At 44.6% G+C, this 20936-nt stretch overlaps 2 protein-coding genes across 5 annotated transcripts in view; one reads left to right on the forward strand and one right to left on the reverse strand.

Annotated features, from left to right (window-relative positions):
* VRK3 (VRK serine/threonine kinase 3) overlaps positions 1 to 6876 on the forward strand; it is a 24419-nt gene extending 17543 nt beyond the window's left edge. Inside the window, exon 14 of the mRNA XM_084642307.1 lies at positions 6307 to 6876. The gene's annotated coding sequence lies outside the window, so the exon portion shown is untranslated. The remainder of the gene's footprint in view (positions 1 to 6306) is intronic.
* Positions 357 to 19607, reverse strand: CCNF (cyclin F). 4 transcript variants are annotated; one of them, XM_084642301.1, is made up of 17 exons: positions 19458 to 19607; positions 15438 to 15592; positions 14844 to 14950; positions 14065 to 14132; positions 13238 to 13431; positions 12794 to 12847; positions 11963 to 12067; positions 11394 to 11471; positions 10760 to 10911; positions 9968 to 10132; positions 9004 to 9127; positions 8356 to 8536; positions 7815 to 7902; positions 6254 to 6353; positions 5805 to 5935; positions 5201 to 5370; positions 357 to 2268 (listed from the first exon to the last, which is right to left on the reverse strand). In XM_084642301.1, the coding sequence occupies exons 1-17, from the start codon at positions 19468 to 19470 to the stop codon at positions 1802 to 1804; spliced, it is 2352 nt and encodes a 783-aa protein (XP_084498427.1). In that variant the 5' UTR covers positions 19471 to 19607; the 3' UTR covers positions 357 to 1801. The 4 variants fall into 4 exon arrangements, with proteins under 4 accessions (XP_084498427.1, XP_084498428.1, XP_084498430.1 ...); XM_084642302.1 differs by having other exon boundaries at positions 15438 to 15472; positions 19458 to 19593; XM_084642304.1 differs by having other exon boundaries at positions 15306 to 15472; positions 19458 to 19573.
* Positions 19608 to 20936: the final 1329 nt, after the last annotated feature.

Below are 20936 nucleotides of genomic sequence, written 5' to 3' on the forward strand. Positions count from 1 at the left end.
GTGAAAGTGACAATAGCAGCTTGCTTGATAAACCGGTGCTTTTCAATCCGTCAATGCTCAAGCTGGTAGCTGTAGAAAATAAGCCACTGTTTGCAGCTGCTAATATCTGTTCTGTAATGGTCTCAGTTGCAGAGACAATGGATCAGCTATAACCAACAGCTATCTAGTAACAGGTGACAGACTTGCATTGAGGCTTCTGCCAGTGACTTTGTAACACCTTAAGTAAGTCACTTCACCTTTCTATGCCTCAAGGCATGTGACTGTTAGACAATTTTCCTCCCATCACAACCCCTTTACAATCAGCTCCTTTACCAGACACAAGCACTACCCCTGTTTTTTAAAATAACACAGACAAGTATAAAAAAATTGTTTTATACAAAAGTCACTACACTGTATGTGAACGGTCAGTGTCTCTGCCACAATAATTTCTCAACAAAGGAAGGTAAACAGGGAGTATAGTTCCAGTGTTATCAGATGCCAAGCATGACAAACAGCTGCCAGAAATCTTGTACCATGTATGTTCTCACCACCTGTTCTAGAGGGTCAGCCCCTCTGGTAACAACTAAGTCAGTGGGTAAAGTAGCCTCTAGTCCCTCAGCTTCTTAGGGCTTTTGCTCTTCTTGTACAACTTCCACAGACTGTATAAGGCATGGAATCCTTTATCCAGGATTGTGGGAAAGACACCAGCTCTTCCTTGCTGACTGGGATGTCATGGAGAGGTATCTAAGATAGGGCTTCATGTAGAAGGGTTATTTGCTATTGCTACATTGCTTCCTCTGTCCTAGTGTTCAAAATAAATTCAAACAGGAAAGTAGAATCAGGCTCTATTGCAGGCCATTTTGGAAGAATAGCAAGGAAGACAAACTGCAATATGGACAGAACACAAAAGTGACACTGGGACTGAGTTCTTGCAGATTGTACCAGTGGTGCTGTAACTAAAGGCAAAAGGCAGTGAAGTGGTAAGGCACAGATAGGATGTTCTTCACTTGAAGAAACACATGGAGCTAGAGGGAGGGTCTGACTGACAGCTCTGTAAGTGAGAGTGAGCTGACTGGAGCTCCAGCAGTGTAGGACTAATGGAAGGAGAATAAGGCCTAGAGCCTGCCCCAGAGAAGGGACATTTAAAAGCTCCAGTCTGTTAGAGTAAGTATCCCCACTTACCACTACCACCCTTTGCTTGGCTCCAGAATATACTCTAGTGCAGTGTAGTTAATGTCCAGAGAAAGTAAGAGGGGCACCAGCTGGGAGTGAACTAACACCCTGCCTTAGCTTCAGGCACAAATAACCTGTTAAGGGAGTCTTCAGACAGCACTAATAAAACAAACAGGAGAGGCTGCAGCGTTGACAGTGCTCCACCTCATGGCTGGCTACAGCCAGGTTCCCTCGAGAGTTTTTCCTAGATTACGACCGTGTATGGGGAAAAACAGGTCATAGCAGCAGAGTTTTATTTTTTCCCCTTCTTCCTCTGTGGAGGAATCGGCTACCCACCGGGCAATGCATTGCAGGTAAAATCAAGATGGCTTTGGGTAGCACACAAGGGTTCTGGGTTTTCCTGACATGTGCTCAAGACCAGATGGGGTTCTTAATTTGCATAGGATCAGACTATAGGGAACATTTTAAAAAGCAGCTACCAAGAAACAAGGTAGCTCAGCACTAAGCCACAGAAGCATGAAATGGAGCTTGCAGAGCATGATTGGCATGGGCCGTCTGACACTGACAATTACTTGCTACCTTCCCTGCAAGACTATACCAAAATACTGCTTCCCAGAGCCCTCTGAAATGAAAGTAAACAGCACTGAAATCAGAGGCTCAAGAAGCCCAAGTTCATCCTCTCTTCTTCACTATGCTCGGCCACATTTTTCCGTTTGACTTGCCTTCTCTCACACTTGCCCTCAGTGGACCTGGGCCGGACAGATTGTAAATGTGATTTCAAGTAGTGAGGCAGGTATGGCCCTTTGTTCACGGCCCTGCCCAGAGACAGTGCTGAGGTAGTTTTGATCGGTGCTCCAAAGCTGCCATCTACAGAGGAAGTAGGACTGGCACTGTGGACAGAGGAATAGCCTGAGGTGGCTTCTAGTGTGGGTTCTTTTCGACCGTGACCAGCAAGCCGCTGTTTCTCAGCATCTGGCTGCTCAGGCTTCCTGGCTAGTACATCCTGTCCAGGCCATTCCGCAGCTAGGCTGTCTTCATCACTGGAATCCTGACAGCAGTGCTCTGCTGGATCCATATAGACCACAGTTACATCCAGGACTCCACTGGGAGCAGTCACTAGAGGAAGATATAGAACAGTGATTTGGATCTACCTGAGCAGCAGTGTAGTGAGAGCACAGAAGTCAGAGCCAGGAACTCAAGATCTCTAATCCTGGGCAATTAACTTTCTCTAAAGCCACAGAGGAAGTTAACACACAAGCTCTGATTTCTCCCTTGTGTAAAGTAGGGACTCCTCCCCATTCCACAGGTATGTTCTAACAGTTGTTTGTACAGGGGACATGGTATAAAAAGCTTTAAGGCTCAGCACTAACAAAACAAAACAGGAAAGGCTGCAGTGTGGACAGTGCTCCACCACATAGCTGGCTACAGCCAGATTCCTTCAATAGCTTTTCCTGGATTATGAGAACAGCAAAATCCCTTAATATGAAGCCATGAGGACTCCCCTTCACTCACCAATTGATTCAAAGTGCCCAGTGCTATCTGGGAGCACTCCTACCTCACAGCAGTACAGACAATACTCAGTAATCCTGTCTGCCATTTTCTACATTCCAGAGTCTGCAGCCATTGAGCCATATAAATAAGAAGGAAACAAAGAAAAAGAAGTGGGACCGCTAAACACTGAGGATGGAGTGGAGGTCAAGGATAATCTAGGCATGGCCCAATATCTAAACAAATATTTTGCCTCAGTCTTTAATAAAGCTAAAGAGGATCTTAGGGATAATGGTAGCATGACAAATGGGAATGAGGATATGGAGGTAGATATTACCATATCTGAGGTAGAAGCGAAACTCAAACATCTTAATGGGACTAAATGGAGGGGCCCAGATAATCTTCATCCAAGAATATTAAAGGAATTGGCACATGAAATTGCAAGCCCATTAGCAAGAATTTTTAATGAATCTGTAAACTCAGGGGTTGTACCATATGATTGGAGAATTGCTAACATAGTTCCTATTTTTAAGAAAGGAAAAAAACGTGATCTGGGTAACTACAGGCCTGTTAGTTTGATATCTGTAGTATGCAAGGTCTTGGAAAAAAATGTTGAAGGAGAAAGTAGTTAAGGACTTTGAGGTCAATGATAATTGGGGCAAAATACAACATAGTTTTACAAAAGGTAGATCGGGCCAAACCAACTTGATCTCCTTCTTTGAGAAAGGAACAGATTTTTTTAGACAAAGGAAATGCAGTGGATCTAATTTACCTAGATTTCAGTAAAGCGTTTGATACTGTGCCACATGCGGAATTATTAGTTAAATTGGAAAAGATGGGGATCAATATGAAAATTGAAAGGTGGATAAGGAAATGATTAACAGAGAGACTACAGCGGGTCCTACTGAAAGGTGAACTGTCAAAAGGCTGGAGGGTTACCAGTGGAGTTCCTCAGGGATCAGTTTGGGGACCAATCTTATTTAATCTTTTTATTACTGACCTCGGCACAAAAAGTGGGAGTGTGCTAATAAAGTTTGCAGAGGATACAGAGCTGGGAGGTATTGCCAATTGAGAGAAGGACCGGGAAATCATACAGGAAGATTTGGATGACCTTGTAAACTGGAGTAATAGTAATAGGATGAAGTTTAATAGTGAGAAGTGTAAGGTTATGCATTTAGGGATTAACAACAAGAATTTTAGTTATAAGCTGGGGTCGCATCAATTAGAAGTAAGAAGGAGGAGAAGGACCTTGGAGTATTGGTTGATCATAGGATGACTATGAGCCGCCAATGTGATATGGCAGTGAAAAAGCTAATGCGGTCTTGGGATGCATCAGGCGAGGTATTTCCAGTAGGGATATGGAGGTTTTAGTACCGTTATACAAGGCACTGGTGAGACCTCACCTGGAATACTGTGTGCAGTTCTGGTCTCCCATGTTTAAGAAGGATGAAGTCAAACTGGAACAGGTACAGAGAAGGGCTACTAGGATGATCCGAGGAATGGAAAACCTGTCTTATGAAAGGAGACTCAAGGAGCTTGGCTTGTTTAGCCTAACCAAAAGAAGGTTGAGGGGAGATATGATTGCTCTCTATAAATATATCAGAGGGATAAATACTGGAGAGGGAGAGGAATTATTTAAGCTCAGTACCAATGCGGACACAAGAACAAATGGATATAAACTGGTCAATGGGAAGTTTAGACTTGAAATTAGATGAAGGTTTCTAACCATCAGAGGAGTGAAGTTTTGGAATAGCCTTCCAAGGGAAGCAGTGGGGGCAAAAGACCTATCTGGCTCTAAGATTAAACTTGATAAGTTTATGGAGGAGATGGTATGATAGGATAATATGATTTTGGCAATTAATTGATCTTTAAATATTCATGGTAAATAGGCCCAATGGCTTGTGATGGGATGTTAGATGGGGTGGGATCTGAGTTACTACAGAGAATTCTTTCCTGGGTATCTGGCTGGTGAATCTTGCCCATATGCTCAGGGTTTAGCTGATCGCCATATTTGGGGTCAGGAAGGAATTTTCCTCCAGGGCAGATTGGAAGAGGCCCTGGAGGTTTTTTGCCTTCCTCTGTAGCATGGGGCACAGGTCACTTGCTGGAGGAGTCTCTGCTCCTTGAAGTCTTTAAACCACGATTTGAGGACTTCAATAGCTCAGACATAGGTGAGAGGTTTTTCGCAGGAGTGGGTGGGTGAGATTCTGTGGCCTGCGTTGTGCAGGAGGTCAGACTAGATGATCATAATGGTCCCTTCTGACCTTAATATCTATGAATCTGTGAATAAGAGCTCTCCAAGTCTTGTGCCCAAACATTTTGCAGCATTGCAAATGGACAAGGAGATTTTGGCATCGATCAAGAAACTTTTGCTGTTACAGGATGTGGTGTAAAGATAATCGCCATGGTACAATAGAAAAGGGACGTTCTTTCAGTGACTGCTGTCCCTCTGAAAGAGTTTGCACTTTTCTAGCAAGAGTAACCTGACTTTGTTAAGCTGCAGATGGGAAAATGCGGTCTCTCTCTATTGTAATCAAAGAAGAAAAAACACACTACTTACCATCTCCCTCTCTCTCCCCTTCACTTTCCTGATCTCCTTCATAACCCGAGCAGGAGTCCAAGCTCCAGTCCAGGAAGTTGTCCAGAAGGCTTTCCTCCTGCGTGGATAGTTCAGCTGTGGGTGTAGTCACAAAGCTGCCCCTATCTTCCTGAATGCTGTCTTCTCTTCTCCTGTTGCAGGGAAACTCAGAGGTTACTCTCTCAGCATATATATGGAGGAAATCATCCTGAATCAGGAAACAGGCTAGTCTCTGACCATTTGCCTCACTCAACTCTTTCAGCGAATACTAAAGATACAACTGGTCATTTGGTTTGGCCAGCAAAACATGGCATGAAACCCAAACTTTCCCTTCCAGCCATCCAGGGGAAGAGGCTAAGCAGAGTTAAGGTGACTGGGGAAGGACTGATTGAGTCCATAGAGAATGGCAGCTCAGAACAGGGAAGTGGGTAAAAATCCCACTCAGTGATTTGCACACAATTGATATTTTGGAGAGGCAAAAGACCCCCTGTCAGATGCCCATGAGAACTCCATACTGAATCATCCATGTCCAGTGGCTGCAAACATAGGAGAGAGAGTACACAGAACAGAGCTTAGTTTTACTTGCCTTTTAGTTCTCTTTCCAGAGGGAGAGCTAAGGAAAGTCTGAATTTCCTCAGCACTTGTGTGTAAGGGACTGGGCTCTGGGTCCTCCTGTTTCACTCCTAACAGTGAACAGAGCTGGCTATAACTCATCACCTAAACAACAAGACAGCCTAGTCAGACAACTACAGCAGTGCCCTCCCAACAACCAAAAATGCCTGATACTTTCTCTAGGATAAATATGTCTTGAACTGCTCCTTGGCATTTACAGCCCAACTGTGCAACTTGTATCCCCACAGGGTGCGTGAGGCTAACACCACTGCGCTAGCAGTGTACTCTCTTCATCTTCCCTTTGGGATTTTTAATTTGAACTTGTTACTTTTCAGAATACTGGATAGCCTGCTACACTGGTCGCTCTGCTTAAAGTGCTTGCCACTAAAGAATGGAGAGCAGAACAGTAAGGCTACTCCCCACCTTTTCCTTGCCAATTTCTTCATAACGCTCATCTTCAAATCGTTGTTTCACAGCAGTCAACACCACCTGCCTATAATCCTTTGGGACATCATCATGGAAACTAGGAAGAAAGAAAATCACAGCACAGGTGTTACAAGAGCACATTGGAAAGGACACAGTTCATAGAACTTGCTGACCTAAAAACATTCCTCCCTTCTTTTATGGCTCTGGAGGATGTTTCCCCTCAGTTCTGGTGTGACAAACTGTCATAAATATAAAGGGAAGGGTAAACACCTTTAAAATCCCTCCTGCCCAGAGGAAAAATCCTTTCACATGTAAAGGGTTAAGAAGCTAGGATATCCTCGCTGGCACCTGACCAAAATGACCAATGAGGAGACAAGATACTTTCAAAAGCTGGGAGGAGGGAGAAAAGAAAAGGGTCTGTCTGTGTGATACTTTTGCTAGGGACAGAACAGGAATGAGTCTTAGAACTTAGTAAGTAATCTAGCTAGATATGCGTTAGATTCTGATTTCCTTAAATGGCTGAGAAATTAAGCTGTGCTGAATAGAATGGATATTCCTGTTTTGGGGTCTTTTTGTAACTTAAGGTTTTGCCTAGAGGGATTCTCTATGTTTTGAATCTAATTACCCTGTAAGGTATTTACCATCCTGATTTTACAGAGGTGATTCTTTTTTACTTTTTACTTCTATTAAAATCCTTCTTTTCAGAAACTGAATGTTTTTTCGTTGTTCTTAAGATCCAAGGGTTTGGGTCTGTGGTCACCTATGCAAATTGGTGAGGATTTTTACCAAACCTTCCCCAGGAAGTGCAAGGGTTGGGATGATTTTGGGGGGAAAGATGTTTCCAAACAATGCTTTCCTAATAAATAAACCCAGATAAACGTTTGGTGGTGGCAGTGGAAGTCCAAGGGCAAAGGGTAAAATAATTTGTACCTTGGGGAAGTTTTAACCTAAGCTGGTAAGAATAAGCTTAGGAGGTTTTCATGCAGGTCCCCACATCTGTACCCTAGAGTTCAGAGTGGGGAAGGAACCTTGACACAAACCAACTGTGCTTCATCAGCAGGGAAGCTGACTAGCAGGACTGGTAGCTGGGCCTGAGACTGCTTAAAGGACCATCCCCCTTCCTCTCCTTGCCACTTGGTCAGGTCTGCAGCAGGGAGTGGGATCTGGGTCTTGAGACACCTTCGGAGATGAGCTTCCAGCCTTGCTGCGGATCTTCCTGAATTTGCTGACAAGCAAGTCCCAGCCTTGAGAATCGGGAGACTTGGCAGGCTGAGACTGCTGGTAATGAGAAGCACACCCCCTAGAACCCAGGGCACTATTCAGAGAACGCTAGGGCTGGTACTAAATTGGAGCAACAGCAGTAGGTCTCTCAACCTCTCCCGTGCTGTGGGGAGTGAGGCATATACTCTCCAATGTCACCTCCTTAGTTCCGAGACAGTAATTAATTAGCAAAACTTTATTATTAAGATTTATGCTGTGGGTCTGTATACAGCTGGATGCCAAACACTCCTCTCCCCCACAACCCCAGAGCTACTTAGAAAGGTTCTGAAGGTTATACCATTTTTGGTGTAGGCTTAGCACACAGGGTATCAGGTCTTCAAGAGAGAATCCAGTGCATTCAGACAGCTGGCTGTTCCAAGGATGTGCTGGAGAAGGGAATAAGTACATTAGCACCTAAAACTCCATACTGCAGAAATAAAGCAGATCTTACATAAGATCATGCCAGCAGATAATCCATCTGAATTTCAGAAGCAATTGTCGGGCTCCAACAACAGCTGCAGGTGCCAGAACTAGAGAGATTCCTAGCTGTGTAATCTAGTCCGTAGCATCGCTAGTAAAAATTCCGTGGGCATTTCTTAAACCCGAGTCTTGTGATAACGCTTGAGCTCAACACAGCAATTACTGGAGAAAAGGACCAAGCCCACCCCATCCTTCAGAAGCGTCTTATCTTTAACATGACTGAGGCAAGCTGGCACAAGTAGATACCTTGGTGCTAAAGCAGAAAGATTGCTATCCAGAGGGACAGCATGGATGAACATGCTACATTGCAGTTCCTGCAGGTCCAGTTATGAAATGATTAGCAGCAACCTGTTCCTTACCTTGCCTGTGCAGTATCTTAGCCAGTAGTAGTGCTGCAGCAGCCAGATTGGCAGGGGAATACACACAGAGACCTGTGTTCAATAGTGAGAGTTCACAGATAAAGCTGTACAGGTGAAGCGTTCGCCTCTCCAGAGGGATTATGGTCAGTAGCACTTCTTTGTAATCCACAACAGTAGGAATCTAACACATAAGGGAGAACACAGAGTTTGGCAAAACTCCGACACAACGAAGCACCAAACACAGAATGGAATTGTTCCCAGATGACCATCCCTTTTCATGGCTTCTTATTACCCCGGTGGTATCAAGATGTTTCCCAGACACTAAGGCAGGAATGCATGAGATCTCTGGACTTGGTCCCAAGGGGGTTAAATTTAACTTCCTACAGTGCAATCACATCAAGTACTTGTAGGTACAGAATTACATACAAACAATCCTCAAACATCTCACCCAAATGAAGAACCCAGTCACCAAAGCAGCAAAGGATGCTGGTTCAGAGGAAACCAGTAACACCCAAAACAACATGCCTAGTCTACAGAGAAGCGGAAGAAGGATCCACATCTCACCACTCAGTAATAGCAACTCTCCATAACTTAGCAAAGGACAGCCAGGAAGGTAAGCATCCCACCCCCTTGGTTTTCCAAACTTACCCTTATCTTGCCTTCCAGGGCAGAGATGATCTCCCCCATCATCCGGACCAGATCTTCATATTTGTATGTGTTGTCTGTTAGCCACACAGCTTCCCGTATTGTCAAGATCTCTTTGCTGATGAAGCTGCAATATTAAAGATGGTTAGCACTCAGGCCCAAGGCAGAGCCACACACACAGTGTTTGGTTGCATGCAGATATCCATGGATAGCCTATGCTATGGAGACACCTGCACAAGCGAGGAGAAGGAGAAGTTAGTACAGATTAGGAAGACACCAGGTAGAGTCATGTTGAGAGTGTCAGGTGTTCCCACAAGACGATGCCCTGTCCATGGCACCTTTAACCTGGGCCTGCACCTTTATTATATCACTGACTAGAAGGCCTAGATCCTGCAGCAGTTTTCACAGGTGTAATTCTCCCAGAAAGGCTGCAGAACCAGTAACCAGACCTATTCCTTGTGCCTGGAATTCAGTCTCCTGTGACTGGCAGCATCTCTGTTTAAACCCTAGAGACTTTGAAATAGCAGAAGTAGCGGAATTAGTCCCACATAAAACACTAGGCCGGGAACACAATACTTCTGTGCCACAAAGACTTGTTATTAAAACTGCATGAACACAGACATAGGTACAGATCTGCTTTTCTGAGTTACTTATGGCAGATGGGCTGATCAGAATGATAGTGCTGACCTGCTTTCTAGTAGGATTTCTGATGTTAATCATCTACTCTACACAGAAGACAGCACTTCACGTATGGAGAGCTCCAGCCCCTTCAGCACATTTAAATAAGTGTTCAGGTGGCAGCAGCACCACTTTGTATCTCATTTGGAAATATTAAGAGCAACATTCAAAGGGAAGTCACTGTGTAAAGGGATAAGGAAGGCCTGTTACTAGTGCAGCGGAGAAAGCAGAACATGATAGCTAAATGCTGAGTTCGTATCACTGATGCACATCAGTCATCAAAACTCACCGTGTACAAATGACCATGCACGCGATTCCCAAAAGCTGGAGCCGGGCCCGGGATACAGGTCTCAGCTTCAAGTACCGATCCACGCACCCCACTGTCATATGAAGACAAAGACTGGAGAAATCCTTCATGGTGGCCACTTCTACCAGCCAGTCAATCAGGATGTACCTAGATAGGAGATAAAAATCAAATGATCCCCTAGGTAAGAAGCCATCCAGACCTGTGCTAAGTGACAGCTATAACACCAGAGACTCTCCACACATATCAAGACTTATCCTTTCAAAAGTTACTAGCCAACAAAACATTGAACATCAAAACAAGACTTCAGTAAAATGTCCTGTTGCATCTAGGTAATAGGACAGATACTTGAGTCAAACTGCGGGCTGATGGACCATGGTAGGTGTTTTTTAGGCAGACTGGCAAATTAATGCAGATTGAAAGTAAAAAAGACATCTTAAAATATGAACTTATCAAAATAAGTGTCACTGTCATTCTGGGTCTATCCAGGGACACTGTGCAATGACCTGTAGCTCACAAAAGTTTGTTACTCTCTAAGGTGCTACAAGTCCTCCTTTTCTTTTTGCAATTAGTGACATTCACAAAATACAAACTTTTCTGCATTGCACTTCACTGCTCGTGTCCCAGAACTAACTCCACAAAGAGCTTCATGATCTAGTAGGTCGCATCTCATTCCAGACAGAACTATAACAAGCACAATGAAACAGTAGCAGCCTTTCCTGCCATGTCATAGACACACTTCTTTGCCAAAGACCTGGCTGCTGAGCTTGCCTTTACCTCATTGTTTCATTCATTCCCTTCTGCACAGTGAAGATGCTTTGCTTTCTGACAGAAAGGGAGGCCTGGAAGAGCTGAGACACCATCTCATTGGAGGCTTTTGCTTCTAATCCTAGCTGGTTTCCATTCCCACAAGCTTTGGCTAAAGATATCTACAGCAGACAGACAAGAGGTGAAATGTAAATAGCAAGTGAGATATTTTCCATTTGGACAGAGAAACAAAATTTGAACTGAAATCCTGGGAGAACTCATGTCATTTTTACATTCAAAATGAAATGAAACCTAGCTTATGGGACCCGCTCCAGAGACATTAAGAACAAACAGTTATTTTTCAAAGCTGGCAGAACTCTGGTACACAATGTGTGTTGAGTATTTTGGGACAGGCTCTTCAGACTAAAGATTGCTTACTAAAGATGAGCCCTTGCTCAGATTTCTTTATGCAAGTGCAGTATTTTCAGAAGAGATTACCTTGCAGAGTACATTTAAGTAAGTGTTTTCTGAGAAGAGTTTTAGCTGCTGTTCCTAATGGCCAGCGACTGGATCCATGTTTAAGCACACTCCCATGTCTTTCTACGCCAGTGTGGACAGGGCCGTGCAAAAAACAATGTCTTGGCGTCACTAGTGGAAGTCTTACCTGGGCTTCCCAGCAACCCTTTGCTGCATAGTCCCTTAGTTTCCTGAGGCTCTGAAGGTATCTGCCGGGATCTGACATCTAGAGAAAAGGAATATGAACAGCATAAGAAGGTATTGCCCCTTTTGTCCAGGGGAGATAACCACTTGGTTCGATGTTTATGAAGGCTGGAGTACTCCTACTATCCAACGGCATCACTTCTCTATCTCTTCTGCCCTTTGTGGGAAAATCCTCACACAACAGTCAGTCTCTTTCTCTTAAGGATGATCCTGGGTTGAAGGAATTGGATGGGGACTGAAGAGATCAGAGTTCAATTCTCAGTTGGGCCACAGACATCCAGTGTGACCTTGGGCAAGTCACTTAACCTCTCTGTGTTTATCTTCCCAATCTGTAAAATGGAGATACTACTTCCTCTGTCACCATTTATCCATCTTGTCTATTTAGATTGTAAGCTGTCTCTTGCTGGCTGTATATACAGCACTTAACACAACAGAGCTCTATTCTTGGTTGGGGACTCTTGGTGCCACTGTAATAGAGGTGAAAAGATCATTTTAAGAGCCAAGTGTACTCACAGCAGCTCTTCTGTTACTTTCCCAGAGGCGGTAGGAGCTGTTTAGGCAACCCTGCTTCGAAGACTCTTCAAACATTTCAAGGGCTTCTTTCCTTTTTTCTTCATCCTGAAAATAAAAAGGTCAAATGTTATTTATGGTTCATACCCAGTCAGCCCCACAAGCCCCAGAGACTCTGAGTGGTACAGAACATCCTCAGATTGAAAGCTACAGTACAGAATCAATCCATTACCATCAGGAACATCCTTCAAATGTTCAAGATGGTTTCCTGGACCACTGCAGGCACGGTCTTTAGAGACCCTGGCTTACGAGTTACTTCGCAGCTTTCTTCAGGTAGTCAAAAGCAATTTAGGCTTCCTGGTGGCCAGCATGCCCCTTCCTTTGGTACCCAGCGTGACAGGTCTCAAAAGGATGATACCTGGCATCCTATACTGCAAGCACAACAAGCGGGCCTACTAGCTAAAACTACTTTCAACTCATTAAAAAAAACAAACAAACAAAAAAACAACATGGGGGCAGATACTCAGTTGATGTAAACTGGCACAGTTCCACTGAAGTCAACAGAGCTGCACAAGTTTACTTCAGCAGAAAATGTGGCCCAGGATTTAATCCATAGCGAAGCTTAATTAGATTTCAAATTGACTTTCCCTTTAAATAGAAAAGGCCTTCACAGACTCTCTCACACTGGGGGAAACCAAGAACAATTGGTTTGATCTCACATGAAGATAATAACACAACTCATCTAACATTTGAAAAGTCACAGGGGAAATTTGTATTGTAAAATTGTACCTTTAGAATTCCCAAAGCAATCAGTGGGAAATGAACACTACTCACCTCAAAGAGACTTAAAACCTTAGCCAAGCAGTGGAGAATAGAGCCTTTCTGGGCCTAAAAAAATAGTTTTAAAACTGCACATTATTAAAGAGAACCACAAAATGAAAGAGACTTCTTCAAAATAGTCCCAGGCTAGAGCTTTGTTTGCCCTTGGCCTTTCATGGACCGACCATTTCCTCCCCCCTCAGTATTTCTTCACTTTTGAGATAGAAATTAACCTGGCAGAACAATCAGTTACAATCCTTTGACAGCTATCAAGCAGTGCTTCTCCTACATACAATTTTGCTCTGTATTAAATTTAATTTTTAAACAATGGTTAAACAGCTATAAATCAATGGCATGAGAACAAGATACTCCTTGGAGAAACTGAAATGTAATTGTGCAAATTGCTGGGTGGATGTGCTGCCCTGCCCTAAAGCCACTGACAGAAAGAGCACCACTTACTTTCTGCAACTGACACTCTGCTTTGAGGCTCTCATAGACTACAGCTTTACAACAGCTCCCGCTCACAGACCATGGGGGACGAATAAAGAGCCAGATAAAGGGGGCTGCCCAGACATTCAGACGCTCGGTCAGGCTGAAGAAATGAGATGCCTTTAACCCATTCACTTCTGCACGACCCTCATCGGAGATGGATACTGAATAAGTGAAACAGATGCTTTAAAGAGGGAACAGAAGCTAATTCATAATATCTGCTTGGAATTAAATAGGGCCACAGTACAACAGTTAGCAGGATGGTTTCACAGAAATGGTAACAGGTTGCAGAAGGAGGACTGAATAGTGCCTCTGCTTGGTTCAGTGTGAACCTTTTAACTGGCAAAATGACCCAACCAAATTTGACTGGAGGCTTCCAAAGCCTAACTTCAAGAGCTGCTAACAGTGTGATTCAAACACATCCACATTTCAGCTAGAAGTGGAATCCATTAGTGCTGTTTAGAGGTTTACTGTAGCATAATGGCATTTTAGCCCCAGAATTTCAATAGCCAGGGAAATGCTCGCAGTGCCATTGGCAGCTATCATAGAAAAGGCACAATGGTATACAAGACCTTGCCACATACTCAGAAATGACAGGGCAAAACAATCTTATAACATGGGCAGAAAAAAACCCAAACATCCATAAAATAGTAGGGATAAAGATTAGCATGTTGCAGATAAAAAGAATCCAAGCTTATTGATCAGACTTCACTATAAAATTTCTTTGTTCTTTTGAATAGAACCACACCCTCCACCATCATTTCCCTCTGCTCCACAGCACGTGCTTTCACACTTACAGCCTTCGTTGTACAGGTATGCTATACCCAGCTTCACAGCAGCTTCAAAGTTACCCCTTTCAGCAGCCCTAAATAAGAGTACAAAAAGGTAACTCAGTGGGCATCTGAATCATTTGAAGATTCCAGTGCAGCAGGAGACCTTGCTTCCATGTTCATTTCTACTAGATGGCCACAGCTCCAGAATGCAGCTGAGGAATTCAGAACTTGCACCTCTGAAGCACATAGGATGGTTACACAGGCACCAGACAGATTCAGCTCTTACGTTCTGCCTCTGCCAACACCCATACACACCTTTTTGAGATAGTGTCTTTATTCTTTCAAAGTACAGTCATTTGCTTGCAACTTTAGGTTTTTAAACTCATTTTGAAATATGGAGAGAGTTCAAATATTAGTCTTAAATTCTTTAAAAAACACAGTTGTGCAGCCTTTCGGTCCACATTTCTGGCTTATACATTACATTTATACAGTAGCAATACTTTTAGCTTATGCAGTACATTCCATCAGGGGATTGTAAAGCACTTTGTAGACACAGCATCCATTTACATTCCAAATATAACTATGACCCCTGCTCCGCTTAACAAGACATTTCCAATCTGAAGTGTAGACAGGAAACTAAGAGTACTCTTAATCAAATTAAGGGGAAGAGTTTCAACGGCAGAAAAGGCAGTTAGGTGTCCAACTCTCATTGAAAGTTAATGGGAAATGGGTACCTAGTTTTCCTCTGCACCTTTGAAAGTCTCCCCTAATGCATAGACCATGCCTGGATTCCTATACATTACCTTTCAAACATCTTCAGATTGTTTGGAGAAGGCCATACTTCTTGAAAACTTGCACATGCCCAAACACTAGCATGATTATCTACAAGGTACTTAAGATGAGAGTGCACCTAGAGGGAAAAATACAGAAGTACATTATTACAACATATAGGAATCCACCGAAAAATCCTTCTTGTGGTCTACTGTTATAGCCATATTAACATGGCACAGGTAGACTTTTGTACAACTATTGTTCCACTTTATTTACGTTAATTAAATTAGATTAGACAAAAGTAAATTTTGGAAAATAAGATAAGCATTCTTAACCGAACCAAACTGGTCAGAATGATTTGTCAGGATAGCTCCCTCTGGAAAATTTAAACAAAACACTCATATACTGCTGCTAATCCTCAATCTTGAGAGGTTTAGCAACGAAACTGCTACCACAATGGCAGAGATCTGAAGGAAAACTGAAGGAATACATACAGTAGTTAGATTTGCTCTGCCATGAGGATCCAGCCTTCCCTGTGTCCAGTCCTGCCATTGGGAGTCAGGGCATCACACTGACAGAGGTAAACCCCATCCCGTTACAGGGGTGAAGTGGGTTAGCAGACTCACAGCTCGGATGGAGAGGATATCCTCAGCAGGAAGGCCTTTCAGAACATGAAACAGAACATCTTCAGGGAGACTCAGTAATGTCAGGACACGAGGCCGTTTTCTTACCCTTCGTTTTGAAGGGAAAGAAAAACACCTGGAACATCTACAGTGGATTACTAGAAAAAACAAAAAGCCCAGACATCTCAGTTAGTGAAAGAGCACTGTCAAGTCGAAATTTCAGGACAAAAGACAACAGCTGTAAAGAATACTAGTCCGTATATTAACATGAAAATGATTGCTGTTACTGAGCCTGCTCTACTGCAGCACAAATTATGTTGTTTCTTCAATGAAATGGAAAGTAAAAAAGAATTCTAGGCTCTGATACGATAGCAAATCAATTGCACAGTCATATAGAAAAGGGGATCACTAACCAACTAAAGTAAAAATACTTAAATTGACAGGGCCAAAAGAGATCACTTGGGCCATTCAGCCCAACATCCTCCATTGTGCAAACTTCCTCCATATGTAATTCCCATTCATGCAGTATTTAATGTGCTGGAGTAACATCAGTGATGTGGACAGTCGCCTTAATTTTTTTCCCCTGTCAATATTTTCCTATCCCTTTCCATGGCCTCTTGTCACTGCTCCTTGAAATACCATCTTCAGAGATTCAAGTCCTTCCTTCATGCATTTGTTCCTTGTGATATTTAGACTAGTGCCTGGTCTATATATATTCTAGTCCCTTACTTGCTCCTCCTAAGGAGGGACAGGAAAGTTCACCCTGCACCTGCTAGCGAAAGGACTAAGTTAGCTAGAGAGAGGGCTCACTAGAGAGATTCAGGGGCAATACTCTAGTGAGAAGCCCAGTAGTGCTCCCACTTGCTGGGAAGGGCGAGGTGTCCAGATTTCTGCTGAGAAGCTGGCCCTGGATTCTGCTCAGGAACTCCATCTTTTGCATCAGTCTGAGTAGTAGGTGTCAGAAATTTGAAGCACCCTGACCTGCTAGAAGGGAAAAGGATCTCTCTTACCTTAAGCCCTGAACTACATGAAAGGGATCCCTCACCACCACATAGCTTTCTTTTGGGATTTTCCTCCCCAGCAAACAGCCCCAGTACCTGCTGTGGCTGCTGCTCAGAGATTTGCCAAGCAGCAGCAGAGTGAAAATGACATGAATCTTGTCAATTTCACTGCTGCCCACTCTGAAGAGCAGCAGGGACCAGAGACTTGCCAGTTTCATTGACAAGGCTCTGTGCAGCAGACAAAGCAAGTCTGTTTGCTCTGCGCTGGGTCACATTTGGAAAGTTATCTTTGCAGCCATAAAGGCTAGAAACACACATATATCCCCCCACTTTTCTGCAAATTGATGGATTAGGGCTGTTGTTCTTACCATGGAACATTTCCCACTTGGCAATGTCAGGTGTATTTTTCAAATCCAGTTTGTAGGTCTTTTTATTCAATGATAGTTTAGCCAGGAAGTCTAATTAGCTGGGTTTTCTTCTAGCTCAGTCATGAAAAATATGGGTCCCACTAGGGATCCCAGTGATATTCCACTTGCGGAATTAATGATTTTCCTTGTCCCCTGTTCTATCAGTTAATTTCCAATCCATGGTATTAAAAAAAAGTTTTAAAATAAGTGTAAATTTACAGAACAATGAAAGTCAGAAAGGTAATATAACAAGTGTACCAAACCACAAACAAATCATACATGAAATTAAATAAATAAAAATAAAGCAGCTGCAGGGACTTGATCATTTTTAATTATAGCACCACAGGCACTAGCTAAGCTAAAGATAGTCCCCACAACTGGGTATTTCCCAATGCACGTTTGTAAGTATCTGTCTAGGCAAAAAAAGCAATGGGCCACCTAGAATATCCTTTTATGCCAAAATGAATATGGAACTCTTTGGAGTTTCCAGGATCAACAATTAAACAAGCTACTATTCTAACTGAATGCCCCATTCTCCCCCAGGTAGCCCTTGGCTTACCTATTAGTTACCTTTGACTAAAGGATGATATCCACGTAATTAAGGGCAATTCTGACATGCACAAGTCACCAGACTATTATTCTCATAGGTGTTCCTTTCCCCACCATCCCCAATTTCAGCAAGAGAACTACTGCAATATAAGAGGCAATGCATTTCTAGACTGGCAGGCCAATTAAGCCTGTATTCAGAACTGAAACTGACGAAACAGCCCAAGAAATTGAAGTAAGACTAGATGGCGGACAGTTCAGCTCTCGTAGCCCAGAATTTATATTAGGATGGCTTTACTTTAAAATGACCCCATATACTACAAACATATCTATATTGTGTACACAAGCTGCATTTCTAATATTTTAAATTCAGGTGCTGATTAAGTAACTGAAGCATTCCAAAGTACATTTGGCAAACAAAGATAGTGTATTATAGAAGCAGGTCTGCTAGTGTTATGTACCCCATAGAACCAGAACATATTAAACTTGGGTGAAGTATTCAAATTCTGTCCCATTAATGCAGAAAGTGTAATTTAAAAAATCATTCCTTTTAAAATAAACCTGCCTTCAGCAAAATATTCTTCTCGATAAACCCATTTATAGTTTTTGGCAAAAAAAAAAAAAATTCAATGTCATTAGATGATCTCCCTAAATAGGCAGAGTGCACAGACCATAAAAAAGCAAGTTTTGTCTGCTCAGAACATAGGAGTCCTTAGCACTTCTGTAAAAGTAGAGGAGCTTGCCCCCATGACTTAGACCATATATTCTCTCTCTTCCCTCCATAAATGTGCTAGTTAGCTGCTACCCTCAACCCAGAGAAAGCCATATTAAATTAGCAATGAATATTGCAGTTTGTAAAGCATTTTGGTGTCCTGCATGATAAAAGGCACTCCAGAAATATAAGCTATTATTACATTAAACAACTAGAATTATATTTGGACATGAAAGAATGAGGTGCTGCTTAGATGTCATATTTCAATGTTAGATTTTACTGTCATGGCAAAGATAAAATCTTGATAAAAGGAGACTTCTGTTTAAAAGCAGTAAACTGCAATCCTCTCGTCTGATTTCTAGTCCTGTGACTAGCCTGAAATATCAAAAATCTCTCATTTTGAATTAAGTTTTTAAGTATTTTTATTAAAGTCTCTCCTTTTGATGAGGCAATTTTACAAAGTGTATATTTCAATAATTTACATTTCATTCATTCAAACACCCTGCCTTTCTGAAACAAAAATCTCATCTGCTCCTTGAAAAGCCTGCAGCCTCTCCTCCATTTTATAATTATAACCTTACTTTATAATTTAAGTGAAACTCTTTGCGCCGATGAGAAACCCGAAGTGGCCAAGACAAGACTGGTAGCTTTTTTCTAATGTCCTGGGTGCCCATGCAGGAGCCCCGAGTGAGTCCCCTCCCCCTGCAGGCAGGTCCTGTCCCACTATAGGCTCGGTTGATTTTTAAATCCACCCGCCTAAACCAGTGGGGCTCCCTCTCTTTTAGATTTTATTTTTAAATTCCAAACACATCCTCTGAACACAGGGGGAGAAGTAAAAAGGAAAATTAGGAGGTGCCACGGCCAGATACGGTCTGAGGAAAGTGGAAGGGAAGGTTGCAGGGGTTTAAGCCCATCTGATGTTGAGGGAAGTTGGTAGGATCCTGGCAGGGGTATTTCAGACATTTCACGGCCCTCCTGCGTCAGGTCTTAGAATGTAGCATCTGAGGCTTAGAGGATCATCCAACAGAGAGGGAGCATTTATCCATCCCAGGGATCCCCACGGACCCCGCCAGAAATTAGACAACCGAGCCGGCAGAGCCCCCGCCCTGGGCTTAACCCTCCCCAAACCCCACATGAGGAGTATTGAGTTCTGCCAGAACAGGGGCTGGAGCCCCCTAGCCACTGGCTGGCAACGCACCTTCTGCAGGATCCTCCATACTCCGCCCCCCAACCGCAGAGGGCCCCCACTCCCCAGAAGGACCCCCCCACAGGGCCCCATCCCCCCTACACTGACCACAGAGGGACCCCAACTCCCCACAGAGGCCCCAACCCGCCCAGGGGCGTGGAGGACGCTCACCGCCCACTTTCATTCCTGCCCCTCCACGCTGCGGTGCGAATCCCCAGGGAGCCGAGCTGTCACCAGCCACCACCGCACCCGCGAGCCGGCCAGGTCCAAATGAGCCCAGGTCCCGGCCCTGGGGGCCGGGGCGGAGAAAGAGGGGGCGGGGCGGGGCTCCAACTGAGCCCCGCCCCCATGCCGTTGGGCCCCGCTCCCCGGTATCAATGCGGGTTAGGGAGAGAGCGAGGAAGGAAGCTCCACCCAGGATCCGCCCCTTCGGGCTAGGCCACGCCCATAGCGTGCCGGATATCCGCTTCTCCACTCTGCGCGGGCCTTGCCACCAGGGAAAGGCCCCGCCCACCAGCCGCGCGCACTTTTTTTCAAACCCAGCTGGAGCTGTCACTGGTCGGTCTGCTGACAGGGCGGGGATATCGTGGCCGCGGCCCCGCCCTCCGCTCTGTCATTGGGCGCTCAGGATGCGAATTCGAATCGGGGCGGTTGGTGGCTCGCGCTTGTAGCTCGCTGGAATTGGGGGGCAGAGTTCTCAGGGACACCGTCCGACCGGAACTTCTACATCGCCTGCGGCGGCCTCCCCCCCCCCAGCGCCGGCCGGTGCAGTGCGGGAAACGGCTCCCTGTGGGACTTGCTACCTGCAGCAGTTACCCGTATGTAAGGGGCTGCAAAAACTGCTCTCTGATGTAATTGGCTGCCAGTAGCAGGCCAGCCGTGCCCCCCCCCGCGCGGCGTGTGAGTGGGGGCGCGCGGCCCCCTTGCCCCGAGGAGCCCCTGCGGGAAGCGTTGGGGGTCGGGAGGACAGGCGCGGTGGGAAAGGCTGGGGATCGGGGGAGCCGAGCCTGCGGGGAAGCACAGAGCCCCGCTGGCAGTGAGGAAGGCCGCAGAAACCCGGGAAGCGAGGCCGCGTGCCCGCCCTCCCTGGAGGGGGAAGGGGCTTTGCTGATCGGCCCTTGGAGACACTGGCGGGTCTCTCTCCCAAGCAGAAGAGCTCTGAGTGGGGCGGGGTGGGGACAACGGTGTGACCCTTTTGCCAGGGGGAGCTGGCAGCAACAAGGGCCTGGCTCAATATTCAGGGCTCCCTCTTAACAATAGAGCACAGAACCGGCCTGAGCCCTCACCCAGTAATCTGGGGAAATTAAGCACCACCCCAGCTGAGAGGCAATACTTCCCCCAGGCAAACACTGAGTCTCTGTATAGCAGAGAAAACATTTAATAAAAAGAGGAAAGGAGCCTGGCATTAATTTGGGGAAATGCCACAACCATGATTCAAACACATCTGACCATGAGCAAAACTCCTGTCCCAGAGTCCACGGGGCAGTGTCCTTTTGCCTCCCTTTCTCACCTTGTGGTGTTTAAATCCAACAAATGTTCCTTTAACACGCCAGTCCCCTCTCCCTTAGCAGAGACTCAGTGGTGCATTCACATGAGTTTATCTCCCTCCCAGAAAGCGGGGCGGGAGAAGAAACATTGAGCAATGACACC

Source organism: Lepidochelys olivacea, assembly GCF_965140295.1.
Source record: "Lepidochelys olivacea isolate rLepOli2 genome assembly, chromosome: 10".
NCBI classification, from domain to species: Eukaryota; Metazoa; Chordata; order Testudines; family Cheloniidae; genus Lepidochelys; species Lepidochelys olivacea.

Excerpts from the sequence above, each read along its gene's own strand:
- CCNF (XM_084642301.1), bottom strand. Across the intron at positions 14,951-15,437 it reads ATATCCTCTCCATCCGAGCT|GTGCACTCTCATCTTAAGTA; the intron begins GTGAGTCTGCTA and ends TTTTCCCTCTAG. Across the intron at positions 6,354-7,814 it reads CTAAGCCTACACCAAAAATG|TTTCCATGATGATGTCCCAA; the intron begins GTATAACCTTCA and ends CTTTCTTCCTAG.